The 21151-nt window shown below is 36.0% G+C and overlaps 1 protein-coding gene across 10 annotated transcripts in view; it reads right to left on the bottom strand.

The window, feature by feature from the left end:
* LOC132202699 (inactive dipeptidyl peptidase 10) overlaps positions 1 to 21151 on the bottom strand; it is a 69649-nt gene that overhangs the window by 12716 nt on the left and 35782 nt on the right. For 7 of the 10 annotated variants that reach the window (XM_059629781.1, XM_059629782.1, XM_059629783.1 and 4 more), the window contains one exon: positions 6043 to 6354. In XM_059629781.1, the coding sequence (XP_059485764.1) occupies positions 6043 to 6354 (312 nt within the window). Of the gene's footprint in view, positions 1 to 6042; positions 6355 to 11854; positions 11955 to 19793; positions 20008 to 21151 lie in introns of those variants that run through there. The other 3 variants (XM_059629788.1, XM_059629787.1, XM_059629786.1) reach the window with 3 other exon arrangements.

The following is a 21151-nucleotide window of genomic DNA, read 5'->3' as shown; positions in this document are numbered from 1 at the left end:
AGTTGCAATTTCGAGGTGTTGTATGGAGTCCGGCGACCGATAGCAGAATGAAATATTAGTTTCCAAAATGCAAATGAAGGGTGTGTAAATGTTTTAACTAGTAAATTTTATATAACAACCGAAAAAATTTGGTTTAATATGAGTACATATATATTTTTTTTATTTGTCTTAAAATTTATTTTAATTTTTTTTACTTTTATTATAAATATAATGTATTATTTTATAAATTTCTCCATTACTAGGATGTTACCAAAAACAGAAAGGGCATCGTTACTGTAGGGAAAACTTTAATTATAATTTAAAAAATCCAAAGCACATAGATTATTAATAGCTAAATAATAATTTATAATGTTGTCAACATTCAGAGCCATTGTTATAAGTGATAGACATTTAATTATAATGAAACTTGAATACAAATTCCATATTCAATTAATTTTCTCCATAAGCATAAAGTCAAGACAATCAATTGTGAAAGATTGTTTGGGAAAAAATTGCCAGTGAAGAACTAACTCACTGAAACTCAATATCGAGTTTTTACCAAGAGGCTCGCCGCACTGCAGCCTGAACTAGGTAAAAAAAGTTCAGATTTGATTAACACGATTCTTTGTACAATTTTGGGAAATAAGTAAAAACACTGAAATATTAAATTTAAAAACAAAATCATCATGCGCCTTCCGATTTGATTACAGTACACGTGATATAGTTTTTTATAAAAATAATATTTCTTTCTTTACCTAAAAATTTCAATCTAGTAATTGACTGAATAATAATTTTTTTGTTCACCTAGCTGTTCCTAAAAATACGAATTCAAATTATCATGAGAAATGCGGTAAACTGTACTTCTTTATATTGATCTAATATTTTTCTACCCCTTTTTGCAAACGCGACTAACTTTGATTTGAACGTTGCAAAATTTCCCCTGGGCTATGCCATAAAACACCCTCTCGAGAGGCGAAGTGAGCAAAAAGTACAGACAATATTCAGGGCATGGCGTCGACAATTTGTGTCGTCACGTGTGAGAGAATGTTTTTTCCGCGCTGAGAAATTATTCGTCGAACGAAAAGCGGAAGAGGAATCGCATCGTGCAGATTAAGCAAGGGCACCATCCATCTTCCGCCCCCGCCGAGACTCTTTTGGCGGCGCCCCTGAGGAGGCATCTGCTCTCGGCCGCCGCAAATACATTTTACAAGGCTCCGCTCTCGCCGCAAATTAAACGTCTGCCTCGCACCGCTCTCGTTCGTTCGGGTCCCTTTTTGTTTTGACTGGGGCTGCCTGATGAAGCAGCACCCCCGGGCGCGTGCAGGGATGCTCTTTCCGGGTCGGTTTTGCTTCTCGGTAAGAACACCCCCGCAGCAACGCGACGCCTCTTGAGCTTCTAGAAACGTCACTCCTACTTGTCAAGAGGAAATTGCAAAAAAAAGCTAAAAAACTCAAGGCAGAGGGTGTTGAGAGACGCAAAAAACCTTTTAAAAATTGATATAAAATAACTTCAACAGAGTAAAAACTTATTGCAAAGAAATTTAAAAAATAAACAATAATTAATCTCATATTAAAATTCAATTTTACAAACAAATTGATGGCAACAAAATCATCTGACCATTTAAATACATCAACCTCCTCACACATTAATTATTTAGCGACTTAAATTAAACAAAAAAAGCTTTCTTTGAAAATTTTCAGTAGAAATTTAAAAAACTTTCCATTCTTTGCCATGGAAATTAATAATTAAAGTGTTATCCGTATTCAGGACATGGCTGTGCTCATTTTTTGCACGCTGATCACACACAATTTTGCTTTCCCACAATTGTATTGTAAATCCCGCCAGTTCCAATTTGCGGCAGCTGCGGGCGATTCTTGTCAAACAACAACAATATCCACCAAACTTTCGCCACAGAATCAAATTTTAATCTGTTTATACAAAGAATGGCGCGAAATCCACTCTCCGGCATGCAGAAAACAATCCGAGCGGAACAAACAAACAAACAGACATCAAACTCGACTTAATTCTTGCTGATTAGCATCTCTCCCAGCAAATGCTGCAGCGAAACGGACGAGCCACTTGAGGAAGCTGCACACTTGAATAGACCCGGATTAGCTTTAATTACAAGTGAATTTATCTCTGCATGTGTGCATTAGCGAGTTTCGCTCCTTTCAGCGGCCGTGTGCGCCAGTTCTGGGTCGCACACAATGAAACTCTGTACTTTTGCTAAATACGCTAATACTGCTCCAACCTGGCCGACTGCGAGTGAGCATCTTCCATGTACGTACGGAGCGAGCATTACATCTCTCCGGAATTTGCATTATGTCCGTGTGTGTCCTTCACATACATATACTCTATGTACCAGGGTTGCTGACGAGTGCTCGGCAAACTTGCTTCCTGCGATTTGAGCAGAGAGAGTGCATTTGCACGATGAGTTGTCTGAATGGGCGAGCCTGTTACAGGACGGTGCATTTTGCACAAAGCTGTCCCTCGCAGAAAAGCATATTGTTCAGCTTCGCATTTTCACTCCTGACTGAGGTGCCGCTATTTGAAAAGACCAACTTGTATTTTTTTTTTAATATTGCCTCAATTAAATATTTAAATGCTTTTTTCATTCAAATTCACATTTTTGACACTGAATGGAAAAATAAGGAAAGTTATTTTTGGAAAAACAGAAAAAAGATTTCTCCTCATTACGCTTGATTAAATTATTTACACAATGCGAGTTTCCCCGATAAATTACGCTTGAGAGGCTTGTTCTTGATTAATGTCAAAGTTATATGAATATATCGATTTATCGTGTTTGCACAAAAGAATTCATCTGAAATTCTATCCGTGAATATAAATATCAATCACACCAAACTTGGGCAAATCCGAAGATGTAGCACGCCGATAATTCAATAGAAACTATATTATCGAATTTTTTATTACACCGGCGCGGAAATTGAAATCGAGAGAGAACCTTTGCCGGTTTGCCCACGAGAAAAGTTTTCTTTGACACGAAAAGCTGACGCAAATAGCGTCGTTACTCCGGCCCAGTCGGCTAGAAAGAGATTGTGTTAGTTTGCCGGCGCTGCTTTTGCGTGTGTATTTTTGCCAAAAGACGAGAGAAGAAAGATGCTGCAGAAATATTATCATTGCTCTCGCAAGCTGTGCGCGCCAGAAAGTGCTTATCAAAAGCAGCACAACATCTTGTAATCATGGCGCAAACACATTGCACAACATATTATTTTGACACATTTTCAGCACACGAACTTTATTTTAATAAATGAGCTTTGTTGAAAATGAAAAGTGAGACATCAGAGTAGAATAGTTAGAATGTTTTTTGTATTTATTATGTTATAAAAATAATTTTGTAATAAATATAAGTGAAGATTCTTTTTTTAAATGAGAAAAACGACTGTTACATTTAAATTTTTCATTGCAAAAATAAATTTTTTTCTTTGGTCTTCTTTATATTATATCCACTAAAATTATACAAATAAAAACATCATCTATCCACTTGAGATTATTATAGAAACCTTAAATTTAATTTTAAAATGTCATTAAAATGCTACCAAATATCTGCCCACATTGAAATTTGCAATGCAATTCTGTTTGTAGTGTTTGTACAGCTCACACCACCTTTTGCTTCCAATCTTATTTTTGCCGCTAGATTTTATAAAAAAAAAATAGTGCTACAAACATGCGAGTGGCGACATTAGACATTACCAAGAAACATTTTTCAAGATTTACAACGCCAACGGGACAACTCTATGACAGAAGCCGCTTGGAATTTACACTTATGGTTGGCGTTATTTGACCATTTAAGGCCCATCTGCTGCTCTTAGAAATTACGAAAGTTTAATTGTTATTAGCATCAGTGTTAGTCCGTAAAAGGTGAAATAGTTCTTGGGCGCAAAGTGGCTCACAGCTCTGGAACTGCAAATTCATGCAAATTCCATGACGCTCCCTTGAAAGGTAAAAAGTCATTTTCTTCTGCTATGAGCTCGACCCGGTAGCGTGAAATAATTAAAAACATGACATGTCTCATTTTTATATGAGGCATAATATAGGGGTCCATTTTTGGCTTAACTTAACGGCCACTTGGGCGGGCGCAATTTGAATAATTTGCCCATAATTTGGTCTCTATGAGATCCGGTAGGCATGAATTTATTACGGGATGATTTGCCGCCGGCTGAGGCTCATCGTCCAAATGCATTCCAGAGGGAGTGCTTAAATAAAGGGCTATAAAGACATGGAAACAATTTGCATTCGCTTAAATACAAAGATGAAGAAGGCTTTTAATTACAACGGGGGATAAAAGCTGCTCTAAAATGAAAACTATGTGATCATTAAAAACACTACTGTTTTAATAATCAAAATTTTACAACAGTAATGTCAGTTTAAAATTTTTTCAATACATTTATTTAATTATAATTTGTTGAGTTATGATATACAAACTTTTCACATTGTAGTAAAAACATTTTTCATTTATTACAATTTAAATTAATTTTTGATATACACATTTTTTCTTATGTGATTAATTTAATTATGGATAATACTCACTTTAATTTTTGAAATTTATTAATAATTATTCATTATTCTAAAATAATTTAAGTTATTCAAGTTGCATAAATAGTAGGTATAAATGCAAATCTGATTATTGTATTCCGATTTTCTACAAGTAATCCTGTTGATATTATGTCTTAACGTTAAAAAAAATAATATTAATTATATAAAAAATTGTATATGAAATAATAATTAATTCACTAATAAATTATTTGAAAAAATTTTATATTATACAAAAAAAAATATTGGAAAATTATAAAATAAGATAATTCTATTCTAATGACACAATGGTTTAAAATGTTTTTATTTTTTGATCATTTTTTCAGCTAATCAATTTCTCAAATCAGTCTTCAGTCTTGAAAATGTGTTGAAGGAATTTGATACGGCCGTGGAAATAGAAAATTACTTACTTAGAAATATTAAAATGGTTTTAGACAATCTTTAAGTTGCTTGCGGCAGTGCTGTAAGATTGTTTCCAACAGTTTGATCCGTTTGTCGGCGGATCCTTGTTCTATAATGTATGTTCGACGATTGAATCGGAAGCGCGTCATCCACCGCTGGAAAAGTCAGCTGAGCGTAAAATTACAAGTCCAGCCGTGGCATATTTCCCGAATCAATTTGTCCTTCCTCCCGCGAGAGTATTTACGAGAGAGATATGGATCCGTTACATGCCATTTATCCTCGCACAGTGTGTTATTAGCAAACGGATGGTATTATCGGAAAAGCGAGTTTGACACGGAACGAATAAACTTGTGCCGACGCTTGCACTTTCCATTTCTCTCTTTTGCTGGATAACAAAGAGCACCGCGATATCGGATGAGGAATAAGATTTTGCTTTGTTCAAAGTCGCGCTGATCTGATCATGATCATTAATTTACAGAAGTGTGAAACTTTTCTAATCACGTTGATGTGGCTCTTTTGTAAGTTTTGCTTATGAAGAATAATTTGTTCACAAATTAATTAATATGTACAGCATGTCAATGTCTCTCCCAAAAAACATATTTAAAAAAAAGCTGCCACAAAAATTTGGGAATTTAATTATTGGTAAAAGCTCAATTCTCAAATTATTGATTATTGTATATCCTTGTTTTAAAGAAATATGTACAAAATTTCACCAAATACCGTAAGGATGATATTATTTTTTTGTATAACTGCAATGGTTTTCATTTGAAATACGTACTGAAATTTTAATTCATTTTTTTTTTACAAATTTTGCAAATGATTTTAAAATAAATGTTTGTATTGGGTGCAATATGGGATTGAAAGCGCAAATAACAAAAAAGTGAAGTTTCAGCAACTTTATGACAAATTGGCGAGGAAACTTTGCACCAAGAAAAATAATAATAAAAGCTCTGGAGCGTGCAAAACAAAGGGAGCGTGTCTGAAAAACGAGCTGAAATTAATCAGCGCGGCCAAAATGCCCCTAGGCTCATCAAGCGCGTTGGCGTCCGCGAGAAAAAAAATAGCAGGGGATTTTCGCTTCTATTTCATTGTTTTCTTTCTGCACTCACCATGGTGTGGTTTGTGACGAGGGTGGTGATCGCGCCGGTGTGCACACTCCAGAGCGCCAGCGAGCCGTCGTCGGCGTGGAAGACAAAGTGGTGCGCCGAGAGCCAGGCCGAGGGCAGCCGGTGCGGCCGCAGGTCGTCGCCCAGCACCTCGGACAGGCTCATCCGCCGACCGCTCCAGTACAGCAGCTCGTCCACGTAGCCCAGCGTGTAGATGGCCAAGATGATGCCCATGATGACCACGCTGATCACCAGCAGGGACAGCAAAATTCCTCGCCAGTTCCGACCCTCGCTTGGTCCGCCATACACCAGCTCCTGAAAGCAATTTAAGATAACGTTTTATATAATTTTAGTTTTATGTCATAAAAATAGCTAATGAAATTATATAAAAAAAAATCTCCAAAGTAAATGATATTTTTTCGTTTATATCAGTACAGTACACAGTTTTAGCAATAGTTTGTCACAACATTTAGTACGCTTTTTTAACATGAATTTATTTACTAGTAAGATTTTGAAGGAAATACTCTCTCATATAAATATTGATAATTGAAAGTTCCTGCTATCGTTAAAAATTTTTTCGCTAGTTTTTATTCTGTAAAATAATTATTGATTTATTGTCTGGTATTTTGATGCTTTTTGTGATCCTTGAACGCCATAATGATTCAAAATTCAGACCGTCAAAGTAACTATATAATTTTATGGAAATTAAAGAGGAAAAAGCGCGAGTTATGAAATTAGAATTTAAAACAATATTAAGAAAACAATATTTTCATAGTATTTAACTGGTCTTTAATTAATTTGTAAATTTTGCATCATAAATACTAAATTTTTTCTATAAGTTATTTAAATAATGATACAAATTTTTTAACTAATTTCCAAAGCATATTGCTTAATAAGAAACGTTTTATAAAAATCATGTTTTTTTGTATTAATAATTATTCATGAGTAAAGCATTTTGATCAAGAATTATTATCCACCATGTTTTGATTCTCTTTAATAAAGCTTACATTCTATAAGAAACGTGAAATACGCTTCCTTCCCTTGTCCTTTTCTTTCCTTGAGCCGGATTTTGCACTCTCGTCTTTGCACTAATTTATCTCAGCTGCTGAGCGCAAAGTGCCCGATCAGGCGCGAAAGACAAAGACGCTGCAGAGAGAGCGATGAGTGCAAAAATATCCTCCATCGCCTGGATTTATACCTCTCTTTTTTTTGCCAATCTGGCTGCTTTGAAATGTTGGGACTTGGCACTGCGACGTGTTTTTTTTTTCTCATTAGGGCGGAAGGAAAAGTGGAGAGGAAAATGGAAAAGAGCATCAGCGGCAACTCATAAATGCTGCATCTCTTGGTACCACTCGGCACGAAAGAGGGAAGAGGTATATAAATGCTTCTTTTTGTTTCTATTAAAATCACGGATATGAGCTGCTCAAAGAGAATTCACCATTTTTCCTTGAGCTTTTTCTTTAGAAAAAAACATCTTAAATTTCCCTCTAGCTCTATACAACTTCTTTGCAAACATCATTAAAACATAAATTTTCTTTAGCTATGGTATGCCCTGTAGATTTCAGCATCTAAAAGTAAGTATGAAGTAAAATTCACTGATATTTATGTCTAGATATCGTTTATTTCCATTACATCGATCTTTGAAGCTCAACATATTAATTAAAGAATTTATTCATTTATTGTATTATTATATTATTATGAGATATAACAAAAGTGCTATCCATTATTGCATAGTCTTGTCAATGTCAAATTGAAATTAATTTTCATCGTTATCCCTAATCCTTTATGTTTCACATTAAAATTTAAATACATTTTTTTTTATCTTGTAAAATGCTCTTTACAATCTATAGTGTTAATTTAATAATTCAAGTTTTCTTTTCTACAATTTGCAGCATAATGAAAATAAATGTAATAATGGTTAAACTTTTTATTTATTATAATAAGCGTTGATAAAAATAAATTTAAAAGGAATTAGGTCTTCATTATTTATATTTATAGTTATAATTTTATTTTACTAAATATAACAATATTTATGTTCCTAGATTTAAATACCTAAATTAGAGCTCTTTTTGTTCCAAGCCTAGGCTGTTTAAGGTGCACTTTTCACCTGTTAGCTCGTTTGGCCAGCGCCCAGAACGTGCCGGTTAGCGAGTTTCGACTAATTGCCCTTTGTCCGCCGCGACCGACACCACCGCCGCTCATTAAATGCACCTCGGATGCACCATCGTGGACCCATTAAAGAGCCGCCGGCCGGGGGCGCTTGAAACGTGTGCTCGGCCTCTGCGATTATGGCTCTTTTGGCACCGAAGTGTCGCACTTTTTGGAACAAGCGCGGTGAAATATCGCTGCCGTGTCTGCGGAGCGTGACCTGCGAGAGATCAACTGGGCACCGATTCAAAATCATCTCTCTCCGAGCTGCCGCCCAATTGCCGGCCGGAATTGTTTTATGTGGTGTGTCCGTGTAGGGACACAGCACAGGCTGCTGTTACAACACCAGTTTATTGACCGTTGGAATTTCGTTCCGAAAGGGGCAAGAATCGTGGGTTGGAAATTGGAAACAATGTGATGGGCTCACTTCTGCTGAAAGCACAATAAATTTTAGCACGAGCATTTTATATTTTTTCTTTGTATACGAAATGGTAAAAAAAAATTCTTAATTGTTTTCTTGAAACAATTATTTTTTATTTATTCTGGTTTCTAAAACTGTTTTTGTGCAAATCAGATTGCCACGTTTTTGCATGCATAAATCTAATTTTTCCAAATAAAAAATTACAAATCATACTTTAATGATTTGTAAATTAAAATTTTAAGAACTGAAAATAAAACATTCTTGTAATAAATTGTCATAATTTTCTAAACACAATAACTTTTACATTGGAATTTTATCAACTTTACACTGGGGTGTCAGTAAATATATGATAAAATGGCTTTAGTATGAAAACCATTATCACAAAATATTATGGGTATTATAGTATGGAATTTTATCTCTGATAAATGCTGTTTTAAACTTTTGTCATTATTGCAATCCCTTTATTATCAATGAAATTAGCATGATTATTTTTTATATTTGAGTAAAAGTTATTGCATTTTGATATATTTGGCCTCAAAATTGAATTGTCTGCACAATTTGAATAGAAGAAATTCCCGGCCGTTTATCACAGCTCTTATCATTATTTTTTTTTATGTTGCAGCAGCTTTTGCAATAAAAGAAATGATCTATTCCTTGGCAGTCTCGCACAAAAGATAAGGCCCGCTGAAATGAGAGAAAATATTATATCATATAACCGTCGTTTTTGGAGACTTTCAAATGTACATTGGGCGATCAACCCACTTTCAATGGGGGTGCATGAATAATTTATCGCGTGTATGTGTGCCCTCTTTCTCCGCTCTCTTTTCCAGCAGCTTTATTTTATCTGCTCCCCTCTCATTGGAATTTAAAGGAGCTGTTCGGTGGTGGCAAGGACGAATTGATTTTGAACCAATGCACGCACTTTAATCACACATATAGCTTTTTATGAACACGACCAACCATAAATAAGCTGTCATGAAAGAGTCACAAAAAGGCACAACTCTCGGTCGATAGTAAGAGTGGATGTAAAATAAAAGCAGCGGAAATATTGCAACCCTCCCCTAGGAAGGAAAGAATTTCGAGAATGGCAACATATTTTACATATTAAAATGAGACGGGCTCTCTCGGAAAACAGAAGTCGTTTCTTTTTCAGGAAAACTTTCCCTACTTCTCAAAGCATGCTTGGAATGGCTCAAGAGTAAGCAAGACTTCAGCTGAAAAACTTTGTCAGTGTCTTCAATTTTAATTAAATTCCGAGCGACGTGAGACATTTTCTCGCCCCGTGTGAGAAAAGAAAAGACGTTGCCAAAGAGTTAAAAAATTATACTCGCGGCTGTTTGCTTTCGCCCCGTTAACAAAACCAACACAAGAATATACACACACACGCGACGGTGAAATGAAACTATCGCAGAAGCAGACGTGAGCCGACAGAGAAAAAAGAAAGAACGGAAAATAAACGACTTGCGAAAAGACACACGCGGCAAGAGCTTATTGCTCGGGTTTTTTAAACAGCGTGTAATGAATGGGCTCTGCTTCTAATTGCTTCTTCACCTGCAAGGATTTTCGCCACGCCAAAATTGCACGACATTTCTCTTCTTGCTTCTTTACTTCGACAAACTGGGACGTGTACAAAGACAAAAAGTTGCATGAAGATTGATGTCGGCTAATGTATTAATGGAAAGTTCCTATTGTCTGGATTTAATGCAATTTATTTGGCGGGGATTGAAACAAAACCAATAATCAAATCAAAAAGGCTTAGAAACGAGAATTATATTTAATTTTGCAAATAATTTCTACTACATTTAAAAAAAGAAAAACACTCCCACCAGAATTATTCAACTTCTTATTTCTCTCATTTTCGAGCTGTTGACGGCAAAAGAGTTGAAATTATGCAACCTGTAAAACATGACTGACGAGCGGCTTGTATAATTTTATGGAGTCAGCAAATAAATACTCTCTCTGCTCGGTTTTCTGATAAATTAGGACTGTTGTTTTAAGCCTCTGTGCGAGGAAACAAAAAGTAAAAAGCATTTTAACTGAGTTATAACTCAATTAAACCATTTAATGCTGTAAAGCCGGGGCCGTAATGAGAATGAGCGATTCCCCGGCGAGATCAAGCAGCGCTCTTTGTGTGTGCGCGAATTATTTACGCGGTAATGATGAGAAATGGGCGATGCGTCCTCCGCGCCGGTTCTCACAGCCCTCTCCGTGTAATAAAACTTTACTGGGAACAGAGCCGCTTTTGTGCCACACATACCGTACATTGCAATTGCAAAAGGTGAAAAATAATAATGACATACCCTTACGTTCACGTACTTGCTCTGTACATTAGTTTTATTTGCAACGTCTCGGCCGCTTGGGGTTCCTGCCCTGCTCCACATTTATTTGTACACATTCTTGCTTTTTTTTCTGCAGCACCAGCAGAGAGCAAACCTTTTAAAGGTGTGTGCGAGTTTGTTCGCTCGCCGCCCTTCTCGTGTGCAAGTCGGAGGTGTGCACCATTAATTCAGCTGCCCGCAAAAATAAAATCCCTGTGGACTGTTCGTGCACGGAAATCTAGTTACAGTGGCGGGTGTATTTTTATAAAGCACAATGCTTTCAGGAAAAAGTGATGTGGCTCTGGAATAAAAACTAACGTGTTGTGTGAATCAAAAATTGTTTAGAATTTCTCGTTTATGGCAATGCATGTGATTTCTGAAGCAAGAACATAAGTTTTGTTTTTGTCATTTATTTGGATGAGTTCCCCATAATTGCCCTAAATTCAAATCCAATAAATATTTTCTTGAAAACCTAAAGAATTCTTCGTGTTGAACGATTGGAACTAGATATATAACTTAAAATGATATAACTAACACACACAAAAAATACGATAAATTACGACTTTAAATTTCCACGAGAAGCACAAAATTATACATTGTCAGGTGCTTCCTGCAAAACAAAAACAAAACAAAAAACTCACAATATTTACACAATTTGAAAAATACAACTATGCAAAAAATGAGTTAATAGTGAATATTCGAAAAGAACACGAAACCGCCCTTTCAATGCATACAAAACACCAAGGAACAAGTAACAATTCACCACTCACCACCAAAAAAAAAATAAGAAATGCAAAAATAACCTTTAAATGATTTGTAAGACTACTAAAGAATACACAGCGATCAAAAATAATTCACAAAACACAAAAACCAACCACCGTCTACGCAATGCATAAAATATCACCAAAACGTATATTGCTTTACTCACCAACAGAAAGAAACACACAAAAGGCATCAATGCAGCAAATTAAGCGGTTAAGAAAAGTATCTATCTCAGAGTGGGGGGAGGAAGGTCTTCGAAGGCACAACTGAAAAGTATTTAAAGCGCAATTCAAGCGGTATTAAATTTATGTCGAATAAAAGCTGAAGTAACTCAAAAAATGAATGGTAAACTAAGTGCAAATGAAGCTCAATTGAAGCGTATTTCTAAAAGCAAATGGTAAGGAAGCGCGAACTAAGATCGTTTTAAGCGCAATTGCTTTTGATTTGAACCATTTAAAGTTTAAATTGATAATTTATATTTAATTTGAGGAAAAAAAATTTTAATTAAAAAACAAAAATTATTGCTTTTGTTCCGGTTTGTTCATTTAACTCAAAAAACCACCTTTGCATTTGTGAAGAAAACCATGAACATTTTAAAACAAAATCACACAAAAGCAAATATAAAATGTGCACAGCGTGACTAAAAAAACGGAGAGCAAATAAAGGTATGGTGCATGTTTTCCCAATTGTGTAAATTTGCAAGAGCGGCAGCCGCAAAAAAGGTGTAGAGGATGCGGAGCACAAAGCATCTCCCGTGGCTTCAGGACACTCTCTCGCTTGTTTCCCTGGTGACGTCCGGCCGAAATAAATGCGGCGGCATTTGCTTTTTGTTGCAAAATTGATGATTGAAAATCCATCGGGACTAAATAAAGATGGAGAAGCGAAAAGGTCGAGCCGTCGCTTTCGTGCAAGTTTGATTGATTGCAGGTCAGTTGTTTTTCTCCCTACCAACACCTCGGCCTTGATTTAAACAGAGAGATAACAGGTTTTCGCCAACGGAATTCATTTTCAGCGAACAGATTGCGGGCAACGAGTGATTGATTATTTTTCGATATTCGAACACGATGAGAAGAAGAAAGGGAATGAAGAAGAAGAACGAGAAGAAAAAGTAGCCATGAGGAATCCAATTTGAGCCACTCCAATCTGCCGCCCGTATTACGTGTGAAAAAAGAAAGAGCTCGCAGGGGTGCCGCGTGCTGAGCCGAATCTATTTCGGTACCATTATTCTTAATTCGGGACTGAATTTTAAATGTGACAGCTAGTTAAGTTTTTTCAATCTAAAAACAAAGAATGGCTCGTATCTGATCTGTTATTAAATCTATTCCGATCGTGAATTTTAATGGAAATAGCCGGTGTTATGTGAATAACACACACCTGAAAAATTTAAGAGCGATCGAATTAAAGGAAATCTTTCCGGTTTCGCAGGAATTTAAATTATGAGCATTTGTCTTAGTGTTTTGAGCTGCTTAGTTTTTTATGCTAATTGCGCTATAATTTTATGTAATACAAGACAAGTAAAGGTAGCTGTAAGTGAAGTTTTAATTCCTCTTGCGTAGATGATCAAGTAGAACATTTAAATATCATTAATTATCGATTCCGTAACAATTATCACAAATAAATGCATAATAAGGTTCGGAAAAATAAAAAATTTCAATAAATTTATGCCCCTCATTTAATAAAAAAAAAAATAATATAAAACTTATTAATACAGTTTATTATTAATTAATAAAAATAATTACTTAATATTGAGTTTAAAAAAAACACAAGTTATAAAATAATTACTTTTGTTATAATTTTAATAAACAAAAGACTGAGCGAAAGTGAGATAATTTTGATCGGCCTTGGTGAGAGTTCCTCTCGAGCAAGGTAATCCAAAATGCAAATTCCCTGAAATCCCTTGGTCGCGAATTCCTCTATTCCGCAGTTGCACAGGCACAATTTTGCGGTCCCTCATCAGCGCAGCGGCAGCGCAGGTCAGAATACAAAGAGGATCCGGGAGCTGCGCCATCAAAAGACGCGGAATTGTGCGCCCGACGGCAACACGGCTGCGAAATAACTCTTTGTTTTAATATTTCACAAAGCTGGGGGTGGGACGCCGTAAAGGGCGAAAAGGAGCATCTCTTTTTGCTCCGTTGAATAAAATAAAAAGAGAGAACGGAGGAGAAATGGGCTGTGCAGAACTTTCGCATGCACCTTGTCTGCATGATTTTCTTTTCACTTGGCCGAATATATTTTTGCGCTTAATTTTGGAGCTCATTCCGCACCCGGCCCTAAAAATAAAACTTCTACCAGCCTGAAGGTCGACAGGGCGGTTGTTGAGTGAAAATTATGACAGCCGACCGTAAGTGTACCAACACTTCCAGCACGGTTTATGGCGAATCCTGGACTTATTTTCGGCGCCGCTCATTGTGCAGGCCTGGCTCAGAAGTAATATTTTTGCACGTGGAAACTTTTTAGAGAGCAACTCGCTTCTTCATAACTTTTAACTGAATTAGACAAAGTCGTCTGAAAAATACCGTCGTGTAAAAATTCATGAAAAATGTATAGAGTGAAATTTTTAGTTGCAAAGGAAATTTTCTTGGGTTCATGGACAGGGAAACTTTGCGCCACAAGCGAACTCCTCAAAATTGAAATTATTATTTTATGGGAAAAAAGTAGAATAAATCTTGATTAAACACTATGTAAATGAAAAGTAATAAAAAAAAATAAAAAAGTTTACACCTAAAATACCTTAAATTTTTGTTCTAGGATAATTGTGATTGATAATAATTAATTATTATCTCATTTCAACACTGACTTTATCACTAGAGTTGATGGCAATAAAAAATTTCCTCGATAACATCCATTAGCTTTGAAAGGATACATTAATGTTGAAATTGTTTCCAGATCTACAGATATGCAAATTTGCACAGGAAAAGGAAATTCCAAAACTGTTCAAGGCGCATAGTTATCAAGATTTCGGCAGCACTGACCTTCCTTCATGAAAGCAGCACGAAAAATGAAGAAATCGTATATCAGCGAGTCGGTGTTGTGCTGCTCAATTTGAATTTTTATCAGCTCATGAATATAAATCAAGCCGCCCGCTGGCTAAATTTCCACGAGTAGACAAACCCCAAGGCTGCAGTGAATTTCAATTTAATTCCGTCGATGCTAATGCCCGCAGGTATATAAGGCGGAGTCTTTTGGAGGGAAATTGGTAACTCGCAAAGACGAGAATCACCCGGTGCCCTTTCTCCAAATTGAAGAGCTCTGCTGAGCCGTCTTAAATAGGCTCCCCGACGAGGATAAAAGAAGGAAGAGGATGAGAGAGAAAAAGAAAGAAGCGTCGGGCGTGACCTGCTAACGTCGGGAGCTCGCGGAAAATGTCAGAGGATTGAAAAAACGAGAGTAATCGGTTCCGAGCTGCAGAATTTCCAGCCTATTACAGAGACTATTTCGGTGATCAACTCTGCGGGAGAAAATTTCAAGCCAGCTACCTCAAACGTTATTAACTTCAGAGGAATAATTTTGTAATGAATTTTTATAATCATTTTGGAAGTTTTATTGTAGCAACTTATTTATTATTTCATTATATGGTGAGTCATTTATTTATTTTAACACCTAATTCGATTCCTACAAATTTATTCTGACTTTTGGATATTTATATTTCTTTGTGATTTTTAATAATATGCAAGACTAGAAATCGCTAAAAACGAAAATATAATATTTTTTCGTGTTGTGTCTAGATATTTTTGGATATTTTGATATTCGTTAAGACTTTGAAGTGGTTTATGACATTTTCTTTCAGAATTTAATTTAATTTTTCAATTCAAATATAAAAATTCAAATGACAAGCAAACGTTATTTAATAAATAAAAAATCCTCTTCTGCCTTGTCTTTAATGAAATTAGTGCAATTATTATATTTTAGAACAAAAATTAGAATTAAGTTTTAATATCTTTTGTTTGAAAATGACTTAACTTGGTCTCTTTTAACTAAATTTGCATCCTAAAAGTTCGGCATTTTTTTTATGAGAATACGTTTTTGCACCAAGGTAATTATAATCTGTACAAAATACAGTAATATGTGCAAAAAGTAGTGAAATAATATTAAAAAAAGTACATAACTTTTATTGAGGTGAGCAAGATTGATTTGGATTCCCAATTAAATAGACTGAAAATTACAAATAAATAAAACAATAATTAAAGATTGGCTTAATGCAGTGGATTAATAAGTTATATTTTAATTACTTGTTGGCCGTGCTTGGTTTCTATTTATAATTAACAATAAGAACCAATTTTTGTCAGATTAAAACGTCAGTCACAGCGTTTCTAACTAATTAAAGTACAAATTCTCCTAAGTTTGAATTTGCGAGCAAATTTTTTAGCAAAAGTCCTCTTTAAATTATCCCGTTGGAATTGATCCACACTCCCCGAGGGATTGAGCAACGCGCGGTGTGACGGCTGCCAACATGAAACCCCTGGTGCACTTTCATGTTGGTTTTGCGCCGCTCCGATCAATTAAAAATTCACTCGCGCATAATTCAGCGCGCGCCACCGCGGGCGCAAATCGATGCACACACAATAAATGTGCATGAACTGACGTAACAAATTTTAGAGAGCGTTAACCAACCGCGTTGATAAGCTCGGATGTGTTTGTGGTGCATTTTATTGTTGAATAATATAAAACGAGAGGGCTGCATTAGACGTGCGCTTTGATGTTCCCCGTCAAAGTGCCGCGGCTTTGATGAAAAACTGTTATAATCACATTAAAGAAAAATCGAGTTGGAATTTTTATTATTTTCGCAAGGTTTTTCCGGCCGGATAAACACGGCGGCGAAGGAGGATCGTGTAATATTAGCATATTGCTCGACTTCTCTGCTCTCTGCACGGGCACTCAAAACTCGCGCGCACCTCTCAGAATAGCAAATCATGCAAACACGCCTGCTCACCGGCACGTTTTTCGCAAGCCGAGACCGCAGTCTTTTCTCCATCAGAGGCTAAAACGTTGGCTGAGAATGAACCGCAAATATCGGTCAACTCTCTTGCATTGCGGCGCCACAATAAAAACCAGTCTTTTTTATGAAGAATAAAACATAGTTCGTCCTCTTCTGAACTCACACATGAATTTTATTTTATTTTTATTGGAAAAGAAAATTTTATGGCAGGTTTTTTAGCTTGATCTAATCTTTTGTTGCAATATGTAAGTATGTGACTTAACCTTTATCATTAAACTTTTATATTTACTTGCTGTTATTTTATTCTATCATCAATGATTATAAATTTATTTATTTTACATTTTCTTTAATTATCCTTTTTAACATAATAGATATATTTTATTCTAGTTTCTAAAAGAGAAAATTTTTTATTGGAAATTTTAGATAATATGCTCATAAGATCCCCCTGATAACACAAATTGAAATTCAAAATGGTATATATTTTCAATGTCTTTGTTGGCACATTACAGTAAGTTCTCAATAGGTAGCTAAAATACAAATCCTCGCTGACCCTATTTTTTGGTTATCATTTTAATTAACACAAAATGTATCAATAAATTAAATTTATATTCACTTAAATACGAAGGGTTCATTTCCATTATAAAGTATCAATTGCCATTTTGCTGAATAAGGTGAACGATTTCTTTGGATTTGTTTGAAGAAGTTGACACTCGAGGAGATGATCATGGAAATGAAGAGATCGGGCTTTTTCCTCCTTGCAGAAAAATTGCAACGAGGAAAAGCCCAATCTATTCATTTCCATGATTTTTTGGAGTCTAAAACTTTGGTTTTAAGAATTTTGAATTTCTTTTTAATATATATTATGCAATATGCATTCATTCCTTGAAAGATTAATTTATTTTGGCGAGCCGCTGGTCATCCTTATTCATTACAAGGAGCGGGTGGTCGAGTGTGCGGATTTGCGAACAGGCGTGTGTATGTGTGCATTTGCATAACAAAAGGCCCGTAGCAGGGTATGTGCAGGTTATTCATGAGAGCGCTGGCGGGTGCAAGTAAAACGCGTATAAGACCCTGCAAGAGAGGCACAATCACGGCCGACATTGTTTCAAAAACCCGGCCGCCGAGATGAGGGAGCTTGAGCCGTGAAACCGCACATTTGCGGCCGCTCTTCTGCTCGAATTGCGTCTCGCAAACTTCATTTCACGCGCCGAAATCGCTCTTATACGTCTGCCCGCCACCGACATGGGTGCGCAATGGCGATTTGCCCTTGCACAGAGAAAGATTAGTCTCTTGCGGTCATGTCGGCCCTGATCTGATATGTGAAATAATACGTTCAAAATGTCATTCCGAGAGAAATATTATAGCATAGCCTTTGTTCAATTTGCATGTTTGATTGAGATTGAAAAAGGATGGAAGTAGACGTAAAAAATATTAATTTAATTTGTCATTATTCGGCCAGCCAGCCAGTATGTTTTTTTTTTTAAATTATCTTTTGTACAGTTTACAGATAAAACCAATTTTTACATTTCGATTGCCCCGATTAAAGATAATTGATATGACTTTTAATTAATCTTCCAGATAAAAAAGGAAATTTTTATTTTTATTAATATTTAATTTCACAAGAAGAGCTTGCAGAAAAAATCTCCAGTCTTGCTCATATTAAAGCTTGATTCGCGAGTCATTGTTGATGCCATAATAAATCAACACACATACTTATAACTTTCTCATTTTTAGTTCCACTGACCTAAGAAAATAAATAATGAACCAACTTCTTATAATTGTTTTATCTCCAAAGAATGGCTTACAGAAATGAAAATCTCCACTCTGGTCCAATTTGTCCGTACATAAATCACCAGAGTCTTTTTTTAATTACATCGCAGCCTGGATGCAATTATAAAACAACCCTCTCTTGTTTAAATTTGAGGCGGAAAGCCGGAAATTATTATTACACAAAAAGAGTTGGGGTGGAACTGTTTTGGTACCAGATGAGAGAAAGCACGTTTCTAATTAAGCCTCGTCACAAGCCCGTCAAAGAAATGCTTCTTCCTTTTATCAAAATTGAATAAAATTTTCAGCAGCACCTCGGCTGGCAATCAGAAAAAGCGCAGAGGAGCTCTTTTAAGCCGGCGCGCGCTCCCTGAGTGTGTCAAGAGAGATGCGGATCTTTTCACAGACACGGCAGAGAGAAGTTGAAAAGTTTGCAAAAGCAGAGACGCGCGTTTACTTTCATCCCGGCGAGCAGCCAGGCTTTGCAGCTATATCAATCTGCCGGGCGAAAGCGAGAAAGCAGAAGAGGCGAGAGAGAGAGCAGCCTAGGTGTGCAGCACAGGCACCGAAAATCAACATTGATTGACTTGGCTGCAGTTGAAAGAGCGGAACTTTCCGGCTCATCGTTTAATTGCCCATAAAATCGTCCAGGGCAGTAACAATCGACGAGAGCGCGAGAAAGTATTAATTTTAATGGGTCCACAGGGAGGTAACTTTCATGCCGGGTGCATATCTTTCGAGAACCGGAGAAAGTTGTTCATGAGCAGAAGTTCTGCCTTTCTACGTCTGCAAAGGTGGAACAGCTCGGCAAAAATTTAATATTCTCTATAGAATCCGATCAGATCAAGTTATTAATTGAATTTATAAACTTTAGAAGTTATTAAAATAAAACTTGCGCTCATCCTTAAGAATATTTTCTTTAAATTCATGAACTCTATCGCCATTTTAATTTTTTTCAAATTTTAAATATGATATTCAAAATCAATGTTTAATTCTGTGGTACGCAGAAAATATGATTCCTCGTATAAGATGATATCAACGATTTTAACTAGGATTATTGAAATGAATTACTTTATATAAATAATTAAGATGGAATAAAAGTTACATTCATGATATAGATAAAAATTGTTAATTATCATTGATCAAATGAAAAGGCATGTCTAGAACTAAATGAAAAAAAATAAATAAATAATAAATTTGTAGAAAATTAACCTTTTATATCAATATTTCTTCTATATCGTTAATTTTTGAAAGACGGTATTGCAGCTTTGTGGTATTGTCATGTTGTGTAAGAAAAAAATTGAACATTATAATCAATCCAAAACGAGGTCGGTCCTCTTTAAGTATTCAATTTACGATTTGTGCACTCATAAAATAGGTGGTCAAGCTTAATTTCACTAACCGTGAGCTTCAATCGCAATCCAGTAAATATCATTGGCAATTCCCTTACATGGCACTTTTTGACTGCTTTCTCTCCCTTTTTCGGAACGGCCAAACTTTGCTCAATTTCGGAAAGAGACTTGCGCTGACACACGACTGCGTTTATGCTGTTTGTGGCCCGTGCGTGTGTAAAGTCAGCGCGCGCGCCTAATTGACTTTGAGACGCAGGCCGCAAGTTTGGAAACTCCTCTGCGTCGGCCCCCCGGTCGTAAACAAGACAAAAGAGACTTTTTCGCCGGCGCCCCATTGGCCATCATCCAAATCAACCGTCCCATGTACCTGCACGCTTTCTGCCGGGACTGCGGCAAAACTAACGACTCGCTCTCTTTCCAATTAATAAAAATAAAGACCAAAGATGTGGAAAAGACGGAAAAGTTGGTCCGAGACAAGTTAATAAAAATTACGGCACTCGCACACGCAATTAGGCTCCGAGAGAAAAATAAAGTGTGCGATCGAGTGGATTATTAACAATTCGGTCGGCGCAAAAGTTTTCTAATTTATCGCCGGCACATCTTGGTCTGGAGAGTGAGTGCCGAGTGTAGAAAAACTCACCTGCGCGCGGCAAAAGTTGGGCGATTATCAGATTTAGTGAAAATCGATGCTTTCTGCGCGAAAACAAGCGCGACCGCCGCTACTGCTGCGGGGGTTGACTGTGTACGTGTTTGAATAAAAGTCATGATTTCATATTTTTAGAAACGTTTGTGATGCTGTGCTTGCTCTTGGCTCTGGTTCAAAAACATCAGCAAGCCTCTTACTATCAGTTTTCCATACAAGTGCAATTTTCCATCACGGTGTAGAGCGCTATGGTGCTAATTATTGTAATGAACAAAAGCAGCTTTAATAGAAAACTTTGCTTTTTCACAACAAACATGAATGTAAAGGTCTTTTCTAACGTGACAAAATGAGGGATTTTCTTACATACAAGCCTTGTAATTATAATAACGTGTTATTTTCTAAATGAACTGTTTTAATTATTCTATCAAATGCGTGTACCCCAAAGGTCGTTGGAAAAAACAAACTTGTATTATTTTATTATGTTGCTACAAAGATAAGTTACATTAATAGCATTATTAATATAAAAAAATGCATATTTTATTTCAATCACTTTCAATATTGGTAAATTCACATAATGGAGAGAAATTCAAAAATATTTTATTAAATCCCTTGAATATTTATAACCTACAGATGTGTGCATTCTTGATAATTTAAATACCTTCCAATATCTTACTGAACTTAGGAACGATGAATGTTTTATATAAAATGAGTGGAACAAAAGCATTTTTCATAACAACAAATAAAAAAAACTTTTCATTTGGCTCT

Source organism: Neocloeon triangulifer, unplaced genomic scaffold (genome assembly GCF_031216515.1).
Source record: "Neocloeon triangulifer isolate White Clay Creek 2 clone unplaced genomic scaffold, ASM3121651v1 ptg000015l, whole genome shotgun sequence".
Lineage (NCBI taxonomy): Eukaryota > Metazoa > Arthropoda > Insecta > Ephemeroptera > Baetidae > Neocloeon > Neocloeon triangulifer.
Note: the sequence above shows the minus strand (reverse complement) of the source record. Positions and strands in the feature narration are given on the sequence as shown.